Source organism: Cetorhinus maximus, chromosome 1 (assembly GCF_964194155.1).
Source record: "Cetorhinus maximus chromosome 1, sCetMax3.hap1.1, whole genome shotgun sequence".
NCBI lineage: Eukaryota > Metazoa > Chordata > Chondrichthyes > Lamniformes > Cetorhinidae > Cetorhinus > Cetorhinus maximus.
Genome location: NC_135879.1, coordinates 170031996 through 170053968, shown reverse-complemented (window position 1 = coordinate 170053968; position 21973 = coordinate 170031996). Strand labels below are relative to the sequence as shown.

Genomic DNA, 21973 nt, shown 5'->3' with positions numbered 1-21973 from the left:
ACAAGGGTGTAACATTTGCAATTCTCCAGTACTCTGGGACCACCCCTGAGCCTAAGCACGGCTGGGCCTGAATTTTTCAGTCGGCATGCAGAGGCAGGCCCAAGACGCCGGTGCGTAAAATGGCGTGCGATGATGTCGGGTGTGTGGCCCGACGTCATCTTGCTGTCTCGCACTGTTTCATTCGGCAGGCACACAGCCGACTCCAGTGCGCGCCCGCTGATATTTAAACGGCCTATTAAGACCATTAAGGGAGTAATTAAGGTCAACTTTACGCTGCCCATTCAACCTTACGTTTTTTAGGAAACCTCATCCACGAGCAGGATGAGGTTTCCTAAAGTTTTTATTAAATAAATAAAAATAATTTGTGAAATATAAAAACATGCCCCATCTCATGTGACACAGTCACATGAGGGGACATGTTTAATTAAATTTTTAATCCATTTATTTATTCATTTCAAAAGTGCCTCAGTCTCCCTGGGGCAGCTCCGTGCCTCAGGGAGGTTGCTGCATTGCCTCGCACGCATGTGCTGGCCTCGATTCTCCCTCCTCCCCCTGGCCGCACAGGTAGCACTACCGCTTGTGTCCTTACACTGGTTGGGCCTTAATTGGCCCCCCCATATAGAATGGTGGCACGGAGTTGATTACGGGCAGCGGTCGGCTCCTCAAACGACCCCGTCCAGTCCCGCTGAGCCCACCCGCCGACTGAAAAATTCAGGCCCTGAGGAAAATTATGGCCAGTGCCTCTGCAATTTCTAGTCTCACTTCCCTCAGTATCCTTGGATGTATTAAGGTACTTAGAGTAAAACACAATTTTAATTTCCGTTGAAATTTGGATGAATCCAAAATCATGTGCAGGTATTCCATAACATAATTTCAGACTCTTTGTCATGCACACTTAACTTTGCAGTACAGAACTATCATGTTTTCCTGAATTACAATCGCTCATTTGTTATTAGTAGTGTCAGAAGCATTGACCACCTTGGTCAATAACTTATTCCTCCCACTTCCTGTTCAGTTGTATTAAAAGGGTTGTTGCTTTGGTGCTGAATACACGGAACTGGCAAAATGAGCAATTTGCTGTCATCGATGTTGATCATTATTGCAGTCATCTACCTGTTCATGCAAGGATGTAAGTATGTGAACTATGTCATTTTATATTTATAAACCTTTTATCTACATTTTATTACTGTGCCATGCTTTAACACTATCTCGATATTGGGATGGGACACTACCGGAATCAAATTTAGCTGCTTACATTCTATAATCTAATCTCTGTTTCTCCATTGTAGATTGTTGTTTGGATATCATCGGGGGTCATGATGTTGAGAGTCATTCAAGGCTTTACATGGCATCTATTCAGGTTAATGAAAAACATAGTTGTGGTGGAGCATTGATTGAACCTCAGTGGGTATTGACTGCAGCACATTGCAGCAAGTAAGACATTGCAGTTTATTTTAAGTCTAGCATATGTTCCATTTGCAGGGGAATCTCAAGCCTACAATGAAATTTTAGCTGTCAGACTTGGCTCAGTGGTAGCCCCCTCATCTCTGAGCCAGAAGGTTGTGCATTGATGCTCCTCTCAAGAGACTTGAACACATCATCTAGGCTGACAATCCAGTGCAGCACAGTCAGAGATGCTATATTCTGGGTGTGATTTTAAGATAAGACCTCCTCTCTGATATATTTATTCCTAGAGCAAAAATAATTCAGTTCGTTCTCGTGTAATCCATTTCAAAGTGCTGCAAGCAGGTGCCTGAGAAGGTTGTTTGCTTCCCTCTATAACTGATTCAATCATTCTAAGTATTAACTATGGTATTTTTTTAATCCATTCATTAAATCCATTGTATTGTGACATGTGATTCTTGTCGCAGTCTAACCCAGCAGCAGTGTAAATGCATAAATTCGCCAACCTGACAGAAACATTGTAATAGAATTGAACTTCATTGGGCTGTGCTGTGACTTAAGAATATTTTCCTTGTAATAAAAACATTTATAGTCACATTTTACTTGCAAGTAACGAAATTATACTCAAAATAATTGCAGAGATACAAAAGTGGTAGAACTAGAAGTGGTTCTTGGAGCTCATTCACTTTCCAAGCAAAAAACAAAACAGAAAATAAAGGTGATGAAGATGTTTCCACATCCAAACTTCAAGTGGCCATCTGCTGGAGATGACATCATGTTGCTTCAGGTAGGATCTTCATGTTTAGAAAAAAAATCTGATGGGTTACAAATTCATTCAGCTAACACCGCTATGCAGGCTTACAGTGATTTCCTGCAGGCTCACAACACCATGGGCCACAAGCTGCATGACTTGTGCACCATTCTTTTGCAACACCTCCCCCAACCTCACCTTGCTTCCCACTTCTCACCTCTGGTAAGCTGGAAAATGACCCATCCTTACCCCTGGTCTGTCTCCAGCTCACTCATGGCCAGTGACTTACCATGTACTGATCCTAACTCTATACTAACATCCAAAGTTAGTGCAGTGCCATTGTCTCAGCTAGTTGTGCAAGTGTCAGAACAAGTGATGAGGCTTCCTCATCAGTTCTGTGCTGTTACTTTCTTTCCTCCTGGGGCTGCTGTGTCAGGGCTGGTGTAGTTCTTGGGTATCTGAAAGCATGAGCTCAGGAGGGGAAAGCTGTTGTGAAGGAAAGTGCATGGGATGGGACGATGCAGAGAACCATTTTCTCTCTAGGGCTCACAAGATGCAGGCACCCTTGTCCCCTGTCAACATTGACTGCCTCTGCCACAGCCACTTCTACCTTAATATTTGAAACCCTCTTTCCTGGCCTTTCCCTTTCTTAGTCCTCTCTCCAAACAACAGAACATCCAAAGATGCACTAGAAAATCTACGAGTGCCCCCTGCTGCTGATTTTCCCACCATAACCAACCCCCCCCCACCACCCCTCCCTAGCATTAATGGGAACAATTATTCTGAGGTTACAAGCAGGAAACACTTTTACAGGCAAAAAGTTGGTAGAAGTTTGGAACTTTATTCCAAAAATGGCAATTGATTAACTGTTAATTTTAAATCTGAGATTGTAGATTTTTGTTAGCCAAAGGCATTTAAAGGATATGGGGCAAGGGCAGCTTTATATGAAGTTAGGTTGCAGATCAGCCATGATCTCATTGAATGGCAGAACAGGCTCGAGGGGCTAAATGGTTGACTCCTGCTCCTATGTTGTGTCTTATGTCCTAAAACTGGGGCTCCTTTATTATAATTCCATGCATCTAGAATAATTAATTGGCTGAAATTTTACCTTTCTCTGCTGCAGTTGAAGAATAAGGCCATTCTAAACAAGTTTGTGTCGACTCTAAAGCTGCCTAAATCAACAAAAAGTGTCAAACCTGGAACCAAATGCAGTGTTGCAGGATGGGGAGAAACTAATGCAGCTCACTTGCATTCTGATACTCTAAAGGAAGCCAACTTGACTGTCATGAAAATGAAAATCTGCAAGAAAATATATTCACTTAATCTCACAAAAAACTTGGTATGTGCTGGTGATAAAAACCAACAACAGGATGTATGTCCGGTAAGTTGACAGTTTATGTTAGAACAATTGAATTAAAGATAGCAATGTAAGCTGCCTTTCTTTTAAATTTCTTCTGTGATTGTTAAGGTGAGGAATGAAATGCTGTTGAATGAAATACTGTCAATTTTGGGCCAGCCTTTGCAGGCACGGCACGGCTAGGTGCTGAGTAAAATTCCCTCTGCTTTGTCACAGCCACGTGCTTCAGTGCCAACCTCAGAAGTGGAGCTCTTCCAGAACATGTCACTTTTCCATTCCCTACATGAACCATCCTTTATCTTTGTGCTATTTCCAAGTGACAGCACTTTTGGGCAATTTTGGATTGCAGCCCTTGCCAATCCAGGAACTAGGTTGAGGCTGATCAGATTCATTTCACAGGTGACCTTTGCAGCCAGGAGCTACAGATTTGCATCCATTCACACTGTATTTAAACACAGGGCTCCGAAGTAAAAGACAGAAATTTACTTCCTTAAACTTCAATAGAAATATATATTTGAGAATAGATATGATGTGACAGAATGCATATTGCTGTGAGAGGCAAAGATAACAACATGCATAATTTTCCAATGACCATCATTGTCTTATTGACACTACAATCCATCTGAATCATGTTTAAGACAATGTTGTGCAAGATAAGAAGAGCTGAATATTATGATGTGAACTAATAAGTTTGTGAAGGAGACTGAACCTGCAAGAAATTAATTTCAATTGATTTATAAATCTAACTGAAACAATTGAAGCAAGCTTGCCTTAAGAGCAAAAACAATATTGTACTGTGATCAACAAATGTAGATAGCCTGTTAAAGGGCAGGTAACAACTACAACATAGAATAGAAAAGAGAACAGTTCATCTGAACAGATCAAAACTGTGCATTGTGTGCGGTAATAAGCTACTTTAACAAGTAATACATCATGCAAAACTGAGAAGTTCAGGTCTCAGACCCTTAAACATTTATAATTTGGATTAACATGGTATGAAACTCAACTTTGGTGGGGATGCAAAACAGGCAGTAGGAGATCATTTCCTTTAGACAAACCATTTGATTTTCCTTTCCTCTGACTTCAGTGTTCTCCCAATGCAATCGCCCTCACTCCAGGTAAAGGGCAGTTAAAATGGTCAGAGTGACTTTCGCCCCCGCCAATTACTTTGCTGTTCAGCAGTTTGCAATTTTAGCCTGCTCTTCTGAGCAGGCCAACAGAACACCCTTTGGAAAGCAGTGGAGTCCTTTTTTAGATATGCAGAAACTACCAATTTTACCAGGCTTTGGCTGATACATAGCAATTTAAGGCAAAATGTTTAGCTACATGTAGTTGTCTCGCTTCTGAAGAAAGTTGAAGTCATCACAGTGAGCTGATAAATTTATTTTAACTGTGGAAGATGTGACAAAAATTAAGTATATTTGTTTTTTGTAATTTTGGGCTGGACCTTCCTGTCACAATACATAAGACAGTTGAAAACCCACAGGCCTTCCAGTGTGTTCCCACTGTAGCCATAGGCAGGTGCGGGATGGAAGGGGAAGAGTTCCAAATTAGGCTGGAACCCAGATAGATTGAGTCTCACCTTCTGTTGGAGTTTCGTTAGTGGAAGAAGTTGACCATCCCCTCACACCCCCACTGACCACAAACAAAGCCATTAATGTAGATGGGGAAGGTACTAAGGGCAAGGACTTACATTCTGGGAGTTCCTGAGTTCTGAGCATGGTGAAAAATTGGCAGCTGGTTCACTGACTGAACCAGGCATATAGTGCGCCCATTGTGGAGCCCAGCAGGATCCTCTTGCCCTGGATCATTGGTGAGGCTTACAGTGCCTCCTTATATTTGCTAATTTTCTGGTGCAAGGCAGATTATAGGCTTCCCAGATGTGTCTCTAGCATTACGCTCACCTACCTGAGATACTAAAATGAAGGACCCTCTTCCTGATCACCACTGATCTTCTCAGGGAATTGGTGCTGGAGGTCCAGTGCGGGTAGGGGTGCAGCAGACCTTAACACTCATACTGGGAATGTTGCCAATTTTGACCTTAAGCGCTTTTTAAAAATAAACTATGGATAGCGTTTAGCTTGATAATGTTTCAAGTGTAATTAATTTAGCTGTCTATAAGGCCAAGGAGGAGAAATGCCAGTTTTTGGATAAACACAAACTCTGTAATTTGTTCAGTTAGATGTATTATCGTCACTTGGCTTTGAATGTGCTTGACAGTTGCTCAAAATACAGGCAACCTTTTGTGGGGGTATTTAGGGCTGATTACCCAATTAAGTGCTGCCAGTGAGAAGCAATATTTGCAGGGACTGTCAGTTAGGGAAGTGTGGGCCACAGCTCCCACTGTTCCAATCATTAATTTAAGTGAATCAAAAACCTGAGACTGCAAGTCCGCAATTTCCCAACCAGCAAACCTTGGACGCACCAACACTTACTGAAAATGTACAATCAGGGAATCCCACTAAAGAAATGAGCACAGTTGAGAGTTCAATCTTCTGTTCCCCAGAGGACAGTCTAAGTCTTTATCAACTGTTACTGATAAAGCCACAAAGTCAATTCTCTACCCTTCCACTCACCCCCAGCGCCCCACAGACATTTCATCCTTTGGTGTTCCCAAACACATCTCAAGTGAAATGTCCTCCAATATTTCCTGTTCAAGACCTCTCATTGTCTCCGCCTTTGCCCAAGTCATCTTTCTTCTGTTGAGCCTAAAGTGTACCCCTAACAAAGGGACATTTCCCCTGATAGATGAAACAGTTTATCCTTCACTTCAAAGATGGTCAGACCATCACTTTACCACCACTAATGGTAAGAAATATAAGAAAAGAAAATTTGTTTAGAACTATTGCACAAAACTATTCTACAAAATAATGGGCTAGCATTAGATTGTGACCTTATTTATTTTGAGAAATTAAGAGCATTCTTGCTGTAAATAAACATTGGGCAGAATCTTCTGGTCAGTGTGCGGGGGTGGGCCGCCATTTTACGTGGTGGGCCCCGCACACCGATGCATAAAATGACGTGCGGTGACATCGGGCATGCGTCCTGACGTCACGCACGTCATTCTGATTTTCAGTTCAGCGGGTATGCACCAGAGTCGGCTGCCTGCCTGCCGAACTGTCAAAGGCCTATTAAGGCCATTTATCAACTAATTGAAGGACTTGTCAAGCTGCCCGTCCAACCTTAAGGGTTTATAACTTTAATTAAAAATTTTACTAAAATTCATAGACATGTCCCAGCTCATGTGACACTGTCACATGAGGGGACATGTCTGAATAATTTTATTTATTTTTTTCAATTTTTCACAATCAAATGAATATCCCTGAGGCAGTTCCGTGCCTCAGGGAGATTTCTGAGCTCTTTCGTGTGCGTGCGCAGGCCCCGGCTCTCCCTCCTCCCCTCACCCACACAGATAGCGCTGAGCGCTTTGGGGTGCGCATCATGCTAGGCGGGCCTTAATTGGCCCACCCACGTAAAATGGCGGCCTGCAGCCGATCACGGGCAGCGATTGGCTGCGCACCCGCACCCGCCCAGCCTGCCCAACAGGGAGAAAATTCTCCCGATTATGTGATATATCACTGTTCATTTTTGCTCGTGCACCTTTTACTACTACATAGGATAATGCTTTGGTTCTTAAGGAGTAAAGGCTTGCTTATAGGAGTAATAGTGGACTCTGAGGTTCAGTCAAATATCCAAGTAAAGCTCATGGTGTAATAATTCTATAATGTTTTTGTCTTCACAAAGCAATAATGTAAAATTTATGCAAGGAATCACCAATATTCTACAATAACTTCAGCGATACATTGGTGAAAACGCCACAGAAACAGAGTAAAGAGGAATTATTTCTCCAGGGTTTCTGCCAAATGTCCACTGAAGGTATACTAGGTGATCACAAGAACCTCCCCCATCTCAGAAAATCCAGGCGTAAGTACAATGAGTAATGCCATGGGAGATCTGCTAATGTTTCCTATAATTATGATCATTGCCTGATGGCTTGATTGAAACATATAAGATCCTGAGGGGATTTGACAGGATAGATGTGGAGAGGATGTTTCCTCATGTGGGAGAATTTAGAACTAGGGGTCATCGTTTAAAAATAAGGAGTCACCCATTTAAAACAGAGATAAGGCGAAGTTTTTTCTCTCAGAGGGTCGTGAGTCTTTGGAACTCTCTTCCTGAAAAGGGGGTGGAAGCAGAATCTTTGAATATTTTTAAGGCAGAGGTGGTTAGAATTCTTGCAAGGGGGTGATGGGTTGTCGGGGGTAGGCGGGATGCAGATTTAAGGTTACTATCAGATCAGCCATGATCTTATTAAATGGCGGAGCAGGCTTGAAGGGCTGAATGGCCTACTCCTGCTCCTTGTTCACATGTTTGTATGAAATTATGATTTTGTTAACATTTGTTCTAACAGGGTGATTCTGGTGATCCACTATTATGTAAAATGAAATGGCCTGGTCCAACTGTGTACATTGGCATTGCTTCATTTGGAAGTCCCTGCAAGGATTACACCAAGCCTGGTGTTTACACACATTTATCAAACAAATATCTCTCTTGGATCAAGAATGTAATGCAAAATGAATAAGTCATGGTATGAAAAGGATCAACTTTATTAAGAAGAAACACTGTTTGTGCTTTTGGAATATCACAATTAGCTTCTTAGTAATCTTTTTATTTCTATCTTGATTGAGTTGAAAGTAGTTCAAAGCCTGTAATTGAAAAAACTTGGGTTTTTAAATTGTTTTGATGATTTTCAGAATTTCACTTTTTACATCTTCAAGTAGAATTTTTTAATGTGCATTCCTTGAAAAGTGCATCATGAGAGAGCTTAAGTGGTAGATTAACACCTTTACTAAAATATCAGCTAAACTAGTAACTAGTAATCCACTGTATAATTTCAATATATAATAATTATACTTTTAAATAGATTTTTTTTTCCATCTTTAGTTGAACAGTTGCATTGTGGGTGACAATTGATTTGTTATTAATAAATGTTTCTCAAGTGGAAAATTTTAGCATGGTTTTGCAAATGTTTGATCTTGTGTTGTTACAAGAATATACAATACAGTATTTCATTAAAAGCAATTTTTTTCAAAGACCATACCTTAATTATCTTATATATCATATTCTGGTCTAATGCTTATAGCATTGATCAAGTAAGTATAAACAAAATGGCTGTAATTATTGATTTTGGCCAGGAGGGGAGCCTTGTTGTGACACGATTGAGGTTGGGAGGCCCAAAGAGCAGATTTTTCTTAGGCATTGCCAAATTTAATGGCAGGACCTGATTATAACGTGTTTTTCTCTGTACCCAGCTCCAGTCAGCTAGAATGAGAGGCTGGCAAATTGCTGGGCAGCCATGGCCTTCATTGTCAGTTTGCAGCCAGTCAGCAGAGAGGACGGAGTCAGCAGTGGCTGGGGAGGTGGGGGGCAGGTGGGAGGAAGGGGGACTGGGGAGGTGGGACAGTGTGGGGCACTGGTGGAGGTGTGGGGGGCCAGGGGAATTCTCAGAGGCCAGGGTGAGAGGAGGAGGGGGTGATGGAAGATTGGTGGTCTTGGAATCAGGCACCAGGGAAGCATGGGAAATCAGAGGCTTGGGTGAGAATTGGGGGATTGCCAAAGATTGGATAATTGGTCAATTAAGAGCCACCTCCAGAAGCATGTCCAGTTAGGGATGGTGTGGGGATTCAGGAGGTGGGAGGCACACAGCCCATTGCTAGGGTAGCAAACAGTCTTCGCTGGGTCACCAGAGAAAACACTGCTGAGGGCCATGCCACAGGAGTGGCAAAGACACAACAGAGGCACCATCATTATCAAAGGAGCGTCTGGCACTGCATCATTCCCAGTACTATCAAAGATATCAGTTTCCAGGAGATCTGTACTCAATGGGAAGGTGTAGTGGTAATGTCACTGGACCAGCAATCGAGCTCTGGGGACAAGGGTTCAAATCCCACCATGGCAGCTGGGGGAATTTAAATAAAATGAATAAATATGGAATTAAAAGCTGGCCTCGGTAATAGTGCCCATGAAACCATTGTCGTAAACTCTATCTGATTCCTAATGCCCTTTAGGGAAATTTGTCATCCTGACCTGGTCTTCTCTACACGTAACTCCAGACCCACAGCATTGTCATTAACTCTTAAAATGGCCTAGCAAGCCACTCTGTTGTGTCAAAGTGCTAGGAAGCCAAAAAAAAAAAGAAACCGGATGGACCACCCAGCATTGACCGAAGCACTGGAAACAACAATGGCAAAACCAGCTCTGTCAACCCTGCAAAGTTCTCCTCACTAACATCTGGTGGATTGGCCAAAATTAGCAGAGCTGTCTCTCAGACTAGTCAAGCAACAGCCTGACATAGTTATACTCACGGAATCATATATTACAGATAATGTCCCAGACACCACTATCACCATCCCTGGATATGTCCTGTCCCAGTGGCAGTGCAGACCCACCAAAGGTGGCGGCACAGCGGTATACAGTCGGAAAGGAGTTGCCCTGGGACTCCTCAACATTGAGTCTGGATCCGAAGAAATCTCATGGTATCAGGTCAAGCCTGGGCAAGCAAAACCCTCTGCTGGGTACCACCTACTGCACCACCCCCCCACCCCCCTCCCCTCATGAGCTGATCAATCAACACTCCTCCAAGTGGTTGAATACCACTTGAAAGAAGTACTGATGGTGGCAGGCACACAAAATTAACTCTGGACAGGCAACTTCAGCACCAATCACCAAGAGTGGCTCAGTAGGGTCATGAGGACTCGAAACATCAACTCTTTTCTTCTCCGCCGATGCTGCCAGACCTGCTGAGTTTTTCCAGGTAATTCTGTTTTTGTTTCAGTAGCACCCCTATTGACCGAACTGGATGAGCCCTAAAGGACATAACTGCCAGACTGGGCTGCAGCAGGTGGTGAGGGAACCAACGAGAGGGAAAAATCTATATGACCTCAACCTCACAAATCCATCTAACACAGCTGCATTTGTCCATGACAGCATTGGTAGCAGTGACCATCGCACAGTCCTTTAAAGACAAAGTCCCATCTTCACATTGAGGATACCCTCCATCATGTTGTGTAGCGCTACCACCGTGCTAAATGGGATAGATTTTGAACAGATCTAGCAACTCAAATCTGGGCATCCATGATGCGCTGTGGGCCATCAGCAGAATTGTACTTGAACACAATCTGTAACCTCACGGCCTGGCATTTACCCCACTCTACCATTATCATCAAGCTGGGGTGTCAACCCTAGTTCAATGAAGAGTGCAGGAGGGCATGTCAGGATCAGCAGCAGGCATACCTAAAAATTAGGTGTCAGCCTGATAAAGCCACATCACAGGACTCCTTGCATACCAAACAGTGAAAGCAGCATGAATAGACGGAGCTAAGTGATCCCACAGACAATGGGTCAGATCTGAGCTCTGCAGTCCTGCCACATCCAATGGCAGACAATTAAACAACCAACTGGAACAGGAGGCTCCACAATGGTGGGGGAGCCCAGTATATCAGCACATAAGAAAAGGCTGAAGCATTTGTAATTGAGGTGGTGGCGTAGTGGTATTGTCACTGGGCCAATGTTCCAGAGACCCAGGGTAATACACTGGACACCTGCATTCAAATCCACCATCGCATGGCAGATGGTAGAATTTGAATTCAATAAAAATCTGGAATTAAAAGTCTGATGATGACCATGAAACCATTCCCAATTGTTGTAAAAACCCATCTGGTTCACTAAGGCCCATAGGGAAGGAAATTTGCTGCAATTGCCTGGCCTACATGTGACTCCAGACCCACAGCAACATGGTTAACTCTTAAAATGCCCTCTCAAAAAGGGCATGGGCAATAAATGATGGCCTAACCAGCAATGCCCACATCCCATGAATAAATATTTTTTTAAAAATCGAGTGGATGATCTCAGCCTCCTCCTGAAGTCCCCAGCGTTGGCATAGTGGTGTTGTCACTGGACTAGTAATGCTCTGGGGGACATGGATGTGATTCCCACCACAGTAGATGGTGAAAGATGAATTCAATAAAAATGTGGAATTAGGAGTCTGATGATGACTTGTGCTGCTCCAGAACTAGCCATACCACTAGCTAAGCAATTCCAGCAGCGACAACATGGGCATCTACCCGGCTATGTGAAAAATTGCCCAGGTATGTCCTGTACACAAAAATCAGGACAAATCCAACCTGGCCAATTACCGCCCCATCAGTCTACTCTTGATCATCAGCAAAGTGATGGAAGTGATCGTTGACAGTGCTATCAAGTGGCATTTACTCAGCAAAAACCAGCTCACTGATGCTCAGTTTGGGTTCCACCAGGGCCACTCCACTCCTGACCTCATTACAAACCTGGACAAAAGAGCTGAACTTCCAAGGTGAGGTGAGAGTGACTACCCTTGACATCAAGGCAGCATTTGACCGAGTGTGGCATCAAGGAGCAAAACTGGAGTCAATGGGAATTGGGGAAAACGCTCTGCTACTTGGGGTCATACCTAGCACAAAGGAAGGTGGTTGTGGTTGTTGGAGGTCAACATCTACCAGGACGTCACTGCAGGAGTTCCTCAGGTAGTGTCCTAGACCAAACCATCTTCAACTGCTACATCAATGACCTTCCTACCATCATAAGGTCAAAAGTGGGGATGTTTGCAGATGATTGCGCAGTGTTCAGCAGCATTTGCGACTCCTCAGATACTGAAGCAGTCTGTGCCCATATACAGCAAGACCTGGACAATATTCAGGCTTGGGCTGATAAGTGGCATATAACATACATGCCACACCGGACGGACCACCTGGCACCAGAAACGATAACGGCAATCTCAGTCCTATTGACCCTGAAAAGTCCTCCTTACTGGCATCTGGGGGTTAGTGCCAAAATTGGGAGAGCTGTCTCACAGCAACAGCCTGACATTGTCATTCTCACGGAATCAGGCCTCACAGATAATGTCCCAGACACCACCATCACCGCATGGGTATGTCCTGTCCCACGGGCGGGACAGACCCAGCAGAGGTGGCAGCACAGTGGTATACAGTCGGGAGGGGGGAGTTGCCCTGGAAGTCCACAACAACGACTCCAGGCCCCATGAAGATTCATGGCATCAGGTCAAAAATAGGCGAGGAAACCTCCTGCTGATTACCACGTACCACTCTCCCTCAGCTGATGAATCAGTGCTCCTCCATGTTGAACACCACTTGGATTCCTCAATGTGCACTAGGGGTGGCAAAGGCATGGAATGTGCTCTGGGTGGGGGACCTCAATGTCTATCATCAAGAGTGGCTCAGTAGCACCACCGCTGGCCGAGCTGGCCGAGTCCTAAAGGACATAGCTGCTAGACTGGATCTGCAGTAGGTGGTGAGATAACCAACAAGAGGGAAAAGCATACTTGACCTCATCCTCACCAATCTACCTGCCGCAGATGCATCTGTCCATGACAGAATCAGTAGGAGTGACCACCGCACAGTCGTTGTGGAGACAAAGTCCCAGCTTCACATTGAGGATACCCTCCATCATGTTTTGTGGCACTACCACCGTTCTGAATGTGATAGATTTTGAACAGATCTAGCAACTCAAGACTCGGCGTCCAGGAGGCGCTGTGGGCCAGCAGCTGAAGAATTGTACTCGAACACAATCTGTAATCTCATGGCCCGGCATATCCCCCACTCTACCATTACCATCAAGCCAGGGGTTCAATCCTGGTTAAATGAAGATTGCAGGAGGGCATGTCGGGAGCAGCACCAGGCATACCTAAAATTGAGGTGTCAACCTGGTGAAGCTATAACACAGGACTATTTGCGTGCCAACCAGCATTAGCAGCAAGTGATAGTCAGATCTAAGCGATCCCATAACTAACGGATCAGATTTAAGCTCTGCAGTCCTACCACATCCAGTCGTGAATGGTGGTGGACAATTAAACAACTCACTGGAGGAGGAGGCTGTACAAATATCCCCATCCTCAATGATGGAGGGGTTCAGCACATCAACGCAAAAGGTAAGGTTGAAGCATTTGCTGCAATTTTCAGTCAGAAGTGCCGAGTGGATGATCCATCTCGACCTCCTCCAGAGGTCCCCAGCATCACAGATGCCATTCTTCAGCCAATTTGATTCACTCCACGTGAAATCAAGAAATGGTTGAAGGCACTGAATGCTGCAACGTCTGTGGCCCCTGACAATATTTCGGCAATAGTACTGAAGACTTGTGCTCCAGAACTTCCCGCGCCCCTAACCAAGCTGTTCCAGTACTGCTACAACACTGGCATCTACCCGGCTATGTGGAAAATTGCCCAGGTATATCCTATACACAAAAAGCAGAACAAATCCTACCCAGCCAATTACCGGCCCATCAGCCTACTCTCCATCATCAGTTAAGTAGTGGAAGGGGTAATCAACGGTGCTATCAAGCGGCACTTGTTTAGCAATAACCTGCTCACTGATGCCCAGTTTGAGTTCCGCCAGGGCCACTCAGCTCCTGACCTCATTACAGCCTTGGTTCAAACATGGACAAAATAGCTGAACTCCCGAGGTGAGGTGAGAGTGACTACCCTTGACATCAAGGCAGCATTTGACTGAGTATGGCATCAAGGAGCCCCAGCAAAACTGGAGTCAATGGGAATCAGGGGGAAAACTCTCCATTGGTTGGAGTCATAACTAGAACAGCAGAAGATGGTTGTGGTCGTTGGAGGTCAACATCTACCAGGACATCACTGCAGGAGATCCTCAGGCAGAGTCCTCGGCCCAACCATCTTCAGCTGCTTCTTCAAAGACCTTCCTTCCAACATAAAGTCAGAAGCGGGGATGTTCGCTGATGATTGCACAATGTTCAGCATTATTTGCGACTCCTCAGATACTGAAGCAGTCTATGTCCAAATGCACCAAGATCTGGGCAAAATCCAGGCTTGGGCAGACAAGTGGTTAGTAGCATTCATGTCACAGAAGTGTCAGGCAATGGCCATCTCCAAGAAGACGGAATCCAACCATCGCCCCTTGATGTTCAATGGCATTACCATAACTGAACCCCCCACTATCAACATCCTGGGGGTTACCATCGACCAGAAGCTGAACTGTACTAGCCATATAAATACTGTGCCTCAAGAGCAGGTCAGGGGCTAGGAATAGTGTGACGAGTAACCCAGCTCCTGACTCCCCAAAGCCTGTCAACCAACTACAAGGCACAAGTCAGGGGAATGATGGAATACTCCCCACTTGCCTGGATGAGTGCAGCTCCCACAACACTCAAGAAGCTTGACACCATCCAGGACAAAGCAGTCTGCTTGTTTGGCACCACATCCAAAAACATTCACTCCCTCCATCCCAATACACAATCACAGCAGTGTGTACTATCTACAAGACGCATTGCAGGAATTCGCCAAGGCTCCTTAGACAGCATTTTCCAAACCCACGACCACTACCATCTAGAAGGGGAAGGGAGCAGATAGGTGGGAAAACCTCCACCTAGAAGTTCCCCTCCGAGTAACTCACCATCCTGACTTGGAAATATATCACCGTTCCTTCACTGTCGCTGGGTCAAAATCCTGGAACTCCCTTCCTAAGAGCACTGTGGGTGTACCTACACCACATGGGCTGCAGCGGTTCAAGAAGGCAGCTCACCACCACCTTGTCAAGGCCAACTAGGGATGGGCAATAAATGCTGGCCCAGCCAGCGAAACCCACATTCCACAAATGAATAAAAAACAAACACAAGTGCCAGGGAATGACCGTCAACAACAGTAGAGAATCTAACCACCTCTCCTTGATATTCAATGACATTACCATTGCTGAATCCCCCACTACCAACATTCTCGGGGCTACCATTGACAAAAAACTGAACTGGACTAGCCATATACATACTGTGATCACAAAAGCAGGTCAAAGGCTGAGAATTCTGCAGTGAGTAACTCACCTCCTGGCTCCCCAAAGCCTGTCCACCATCTACAAGGCACAAATCAGGAGTGTGATGGAATTCTCCCCACTTGCCTGGATGAGTGCAGCTCCTACAACACTCAACAAGCTCGACACCATGCAGGGCAAAGCAGCTCACTTGACGGGCAATCCATCCACTACCTTCAACTTGTACTCACTCCACCGCCAACACACAGTGGCAGCAGTGTGCACCATCTACAAGATGCACTGCAAAAATTCACCAAGGCTCTTTAGAAAGCACCTTCCAAACCTATGACCTCTACCACCTAGAAGGGCAAGGCCAGCAAATATATGGGAACACCACCACCTGCAAGTTCCTCTCCAATCACACACCATCCTGACTTGGACCTATATTGCCGTTCCTTCAATGTTACTTGGTCAAAATCCTGGAGCTCCCTTCCTAACAGCACTGTGGCTGTACCTACACCACAGGAACTGCAGGGGTTCAAGAAGGCAGCTCAGAGCAATTAGAGATGGGAAATAATTTCTGGCCTAGCCAGCGATGCAACATACCATCAGAATACATCTGCCTTGAAATTTTCTGCCAGTAAACAGTAAAAAGATAAAAAATTTTCATAACACTGACCTCCCACTGTGCAGTCACCTCCTCTGAGTTACTAGGGTACTGACAAAGCAGGGGACCAGTGCAATATCAGAAGCATTGACTAGTTGTACCCTAAACAACTTTAATTCTGTTCCTACTGTGGACACATGTCAGCATCGGATGCAATTTGTCTTTTGGGAAAAGGGACCAGAGGTGGGATCTTATTGGCAAACTGGCGCAACACACCATTTACCATATTTGATTGCTCCAAACCCTCTCCCACCACCACCACGAAACCCATCCTTAAGGACCTGAGAAAACTCCCCGCAATATTTTAGGTTGATGGCAGTTTTACTGAAAGTTCATTGATCTGATGTGTTTAACTGTATTTCTCTGTGCAAGATGCTGCCAAATCTGCTTAGTATTCCCCCTATTTTCTATTTCTATAAAGGAGCATTTTAAGTTGGCTAACACCAAAGTGATTCAAAATTAGGTTTATGAAATGTCCAGGAAAACCAATGGAGCGCCTGGAAACTTCAACAGTGGTTCTGTGCCAAGTTGCAGTAAGATTGCAATAGGAGAAAGCCCAAGTAGTGTGAGCAGGTCTCACTTTGAGTCAGTTGGAGACCTGGCTCCCAAACTACATTATCAGTTTTGTATCTACACGCAGCTAAAGCCACTTCACAATGGTATTAAAGTGATCATCTAAAAGCACTATTGCACTTGGTTTTATTTCTCGTGAGGGGAACCAGTTGCAACCTTTTTGCTGCTTTTTAACTTTCTTACTTGCAGAGTCTTTTTCTCTTTCTGCTCCTAACTGTACATTATGCACATTTATAAGATATATATATTAGTGCTATTGCTTCAGTGATGAGCCAACCACAATGTAACACTTTTAATGGACCCCTGCAAGTGGTAGCAAACATGCACCAATGGACTATTTGGTCTAATTTTTGGCTTTTGGTGCACAAAGGTACTTTGCTTTGTGTTTGTGGGAAGAACCACATACAATTACTAGCAAGGTGCAGAAACTTAATTTTCCATTTGCTGAATTTGAATTCAGAGCCAGCAATAAATTCAATCGTTCAATGGGATTTTGCTTGAAATAATTCAAATTTAATAGTTGAACAAGTAAGCATAAGGCAAATTAGAGGAGTTATTGGAGACTGAAAATTAATCATTTGTCTATCTGGGCCTGACATTGATCAGAGCCCATCACCATGTTACTAAGAAATCTGCAATAGTAGCATATCTGTTTATTTTATTTGAAGCTCACACTCCTTATTTATGTTAGGTTAAACACTTTTCTTTCCTGAGCATGGAGAACTTTGGCAAGGACATACGTGGCCCAGCGACCTTCAAGTGTAAGGAGAGACACCTTTGGAATTGAACCAGCAAAAACAATGCAACTACCCAAAACAGAACGTTGGTGAGGTTTCCACTAGAATGCACATACCCATTAAAACATTGGCTTGCAGGATTGCCTGTGGTTGATTGGGGAACCGTTGCCCCCTGCCCCAATACCCTCACCCACCCCACCACACCAAGCCCTAGTCATGAGACTACATATGGCTACATAGGATAGGAGCATAAGAAATGGGAGCAAGAGAGGACTGTACGGCCCATCAAGATGCAATATGATCATGGCTGACTTTTGGCTTCAACTCCACTTTCCTGCCCACTCTCCATATCCCTTGCTTCCCTGAGAGGCCAAAAATCTGCCTATCCCAGCCTTAAATCTATTCAATAATGGCACATCCACAACCCTCTGGGGTAGAGAATTCCAAAGATTCACAACCCAAAATTTTTCCTCATTTCAATCCTAGCTTGAAACCATGCTCCTTTGTTCTATATTCCCCAGTAAGGGGAAAGAACATCACAGTAACCAGCCTGTCAAGCCCCTTCGTAATCTTGAATGTTTCAGTGAGATTATCTCTCATTCATCTAAACTCCAGAAAACATAAACCCAATTTACTCCGCCTCTCATCAGTCCAACTCTTTCACCCCAGGGAACAATTTAATGAACCTTTGCTGTACTGCCTCCAGTGCAACTATATTCTTAAATATGGAGAACAAAACTGCACACAGTATTCCAGATGTGGTCTCACCAAAGCCCCGTACAATTGTAGCAAGTTTTCTTTATCCTTGCAATAAAGGCCATCATGCTATTTGCTTTTGTTACGATCAGGTGAAGAGGGTCGAATGGCTCCCCTCTTTTCCCTCTCCTCATTTAACTGCAACATGATTTGTTGTTTGAAAAGGACATACTTGTCAATTCAGTGGGTACTTAACTGTTTATACGCTGTGATCATAAAAGAACCAATAAGACGGGTTTTCTTGAGTTTAACAAAGAAAGAGGTTAGCTTTATTATACTTCCAAACTTATCTAGGCAAAATAAAAGAACATACATTGACTTTGCCAATGCACAAACACACACACACACGCACATGCTCACACACGCACATGCACGCACACACACGCACGCACACACACGCACACACACGCGCACACATACAACTGCAGGTTACCGAGTGGGGTAAGGATAGGTTGACCAAATTAGAGTCCATTAAAAAAAAGTAAAAGAGTATACTTTAGTGACTCGGTTGGAGTCAGGCTGAGTTTTATGGCCTTGATGCTTCTGATTTAAAAACATACATAGGGCTGACTTCATCTCTGCATCTCAACCCATTATCGGGAAATCAAAATTTTGACTCCCATCTAATTCAGTCACCCTGCAAACTACATTTCCTGCTCTTGCAGACTCAATAAAAACTTCCTCTACCCTCATGTCTCTGCAATGGCAATTAGATCTAAACCATTAATCACTATTTGTGCCACTTGTTCATCTATCTTATTGCAGATGCTCCATGCATTCAAATTGAGTCACTCCAAATTTAATTTTTAACTACTATTCCCTGAATGGACCTTATTCTCTGATGCACTGTTACTGTTAAACTCTGTGCCTTCCTGTCCCGCTCAGCTTGTCTTTACACACATCAATATACTTTTCTATTGGCTCATCTTTTAACTTTTATCTTCCTTCACCCAAACTCTCCTCCCCTTCTGTTAGCTTAAAGCAATTTTTCCCTATTCTGACCGCTGGTGCACTTTATTGTATGCTCTGTTCCTGTTGTCACATTCTGGTTATCATTATCCTTATTGCTGCCTTGCATTATTTCCTTATCCTTTTCCTTTAACGTTCCAAATTTCCCCTCACATGAGCCCTCCCCCCACAGCCACCACCCCCAGTCCCCCACTACTTAGCTTAAATTCCTCCCTACAGCCCTAGTTATACAACTCACCAGGGCGCTGGTCCCAGCACAGTTCAGGTGAAGACCATCCCAAAGGTACAGCTAGTTACTTTTTTCCCAAGTACTGGTGCCGGTGCCCCATGAATCAAAACCCATTTCTCCAACACCAATTTTTAAGCCGTGAATTCAACTCTCTGATTGTATTTACCCTATGCCAATTTGCTCATGGCTCAGGTCATAAACCTTTGTGGTTCTGCGTATTAATTTAGCCCCTAGCTCCTCATGCTCCCTCAGCAGAACTTCTTTCATAGCCCTACCTATGTCATTCATAGCCACATGGACCAGGGCAACTGAACCTTTCCCCTCGCACTCCAAGTTCCTCTCCAGCCCAGAGGAAATGTCCTTAACCTTGGCACTGGGTAGGTAACAAAGCCTTCAGGACTCTCGCTTTTGCTCTTGGCAGCAAAGAACAGTATCTATCTACATTCCTTTTCACTCTCCCTCTTGAATGGCTCCCTGCAACACAGTGGTCAGCTTGGTCATCCACTCTACAGTTCCTGCTCTCGTCCACCAAGCTGCAAGAACCTTGAACTGTGTTCAAGTGTTCTTGTGAACAATATAACTAGGAATGTAGAGAGGATTTTAAACTAAATAGTGGAGCAAGGTGTCACAAGTGGAAAGATATGGAGTATCAAAGAGTACAGACAAGGCAAGAGAGGAAAATAGTAACATGGGAAATGAGGGTCACAGGGTGGCAGGATGGGGCAGAGAGAAAAAAACCTAAGGATGCACCAACAATCAAGACTAACAACAAAGATAACAAAAAGATAAAACATAACAAACATATCATAGCAAAGTAAACAAATTGATAATGCACATTGAAGCAAATAAATATGATCTGATAGTCATTACAAAAATGTGGCTGCAGGATGACAAGGGCTGGGTCCTGAATATTATGGGGTATATGACCTTCAAGAAGAATAGGAAGCTAAGTAAAGATGGAGGGGTTGCACTATTAATCAAGGGTGGCATCGGTGCAATATTAGAGATAACCTTGGTTCAGGGGATCAGGGTGTAGAATTGGTTCAGGCGGAGATGAGGGATATTAGGGAAGGAATTCACTAGAGCGAGTGGTCTACAGCCCCCTAACAGTAACCACAATGTAGGACAAAGTATACGAGAAGAAATATTGGGTCCTTGTGATAAAGGGCAGCAATAATCATGGGTGACTTTAGTCTACATGTAAACTGGAGACATCAGATCGGCAGTAGTAGTCTGGATTATGAGCTCATGGAATGCTTTCGAGATTGTTTCTTAGAGCAGCATATTCAGGAACCAACCAGAGAGCAGGTTATATTGAGCTTGGCATTGTGCAATGTGACAGGATTAATTAATGACTTCAGAGTAAAGTCACTTCTCAGTAGCAGCGACTGCTATATGATTGAATTTTACATCCAGGTTGAAAGGGGGAAGAGCGGGCCTAAGACTAGTATTTTAAACTTAAATAAGGGAAACTATGTGGGCATGAAAGCTAAGCTAGCTGAAGTGAACTAGGATACTAGGCTAGGGAATATATCAACAGAGAAGCAGTTGATATCATTTAAGAGGATATTTCAGAATTCTCAGAATAAGTATATTCCCACTATAAAGAAAAATTCTAAAGGGAGGATACACCATCCGTGGTTAACTAAAGAAGTTAGGGAAATCATAAAACTTAAGGAGAAAGCATATAACTGCACAAAAGTGAGTGGTAGGACAGATGATTGGTCAGAATATAAAGAACAGCAGAGAATGACTAAAAGGTTAATCAGGAGAAATAAATCAGAGTATGAGAGGAAGCTAGCTAGAAATGTAAAAACAGATTGCAAGGGTTTCTACAGATATTTAAAAAGGAAAAGAGTAAGGAAAGTGAGTGTTGGTCCTCCAGACAGTGAGATTGGGGAATTAATAGTAGATAATATGCAAATAGAGGATCAAATGAACAAATAATTTGCTCTGAAGTAGAGTCATAGGGACTCGAAAAGTTAACTCTGTTTCTCTCTCCACGGATGCTGCCAGACCTGCTGAGTTTTTCTAGCATTTTCCATGTTTATTTTAAATATTTTGCATCTGCCTTCACTACATAGGATACAAAAAACATTCCAGTAATAGCTATAAATCAGAATGTGGAAGGCAAAGAGGAACTTGGTGAAATTACAATCACTGGGGAAGCGGTACTGAGCAAACTGATGGAGCTGCGGGCTGACAAGTCCTGATGGGCTTCATCCTAGGGTTTTAAGAAAGGTGGCTAATGAGGTAGTAGATGCGTTGGTGTTAATTTTCCAAAATTCCCTAGATTCTGGAATGGTTCCACCAGATTGGAAAGTAGCAAATATAACACCTCTATTCAAGAAGGGAGGGAGGCAGGATACAGGAAACTATAGGCCTGTTAGCCTATAGTGGGGAAGACGTTAGAATTGATCTTTGAAGAGGTTACAGCTGGGCACTTAGAAAAATTCAAGGTGATCGGGAAGAGTCAGCATAGTTTTGTGAAAAGGAAATCATGTTTACCAATTTATTAGAGTTCTTTGAATGAGTAACATGTGATGTGGATAAAGGGAAGCCTGTAGACACACTGCACTTGGATTTCCAGAAGGCATGTGACAAGCTGCCACATCAAAAGCTATTGTGGAAAATAAAACCTCATAGTGTAGTGGGTAACATATTAGCATTGATAGAAGATTAGCTGGCTGGCAAAAAAACAGAGAAAATGCAT

At 43.7% G+C, this 21973-nt stretch overlaps 1 protein-coding gene across 1 annotated transcript; it reads left to right on the top strand.

The window, feature by feature from the left end:
• Window positions 1-1330: 1330 nt before the first annotated feature.
• On the top strand, window positions 1331-16675 carry LOC144674078 (granzyme K-like). The gene is made up of 5 exons (XM_078535808.1): window positions 1331-1434; window positions 2044-2191; window positions 3279-3536; window positions 7924-8076; window positions 16460-16675. The coding sequence occupies exons 1-5, from the start codon at window positions 1346-1348 to the stop codon at window positions 16673-16675; spliced, it is 864 nt and encodes a 287-aa protein (XP_078391934.1). The 5' UTR covers window positions 1331-1345.
• Window positions 16676-21973: the final 5298 nt, after the last annotated feature.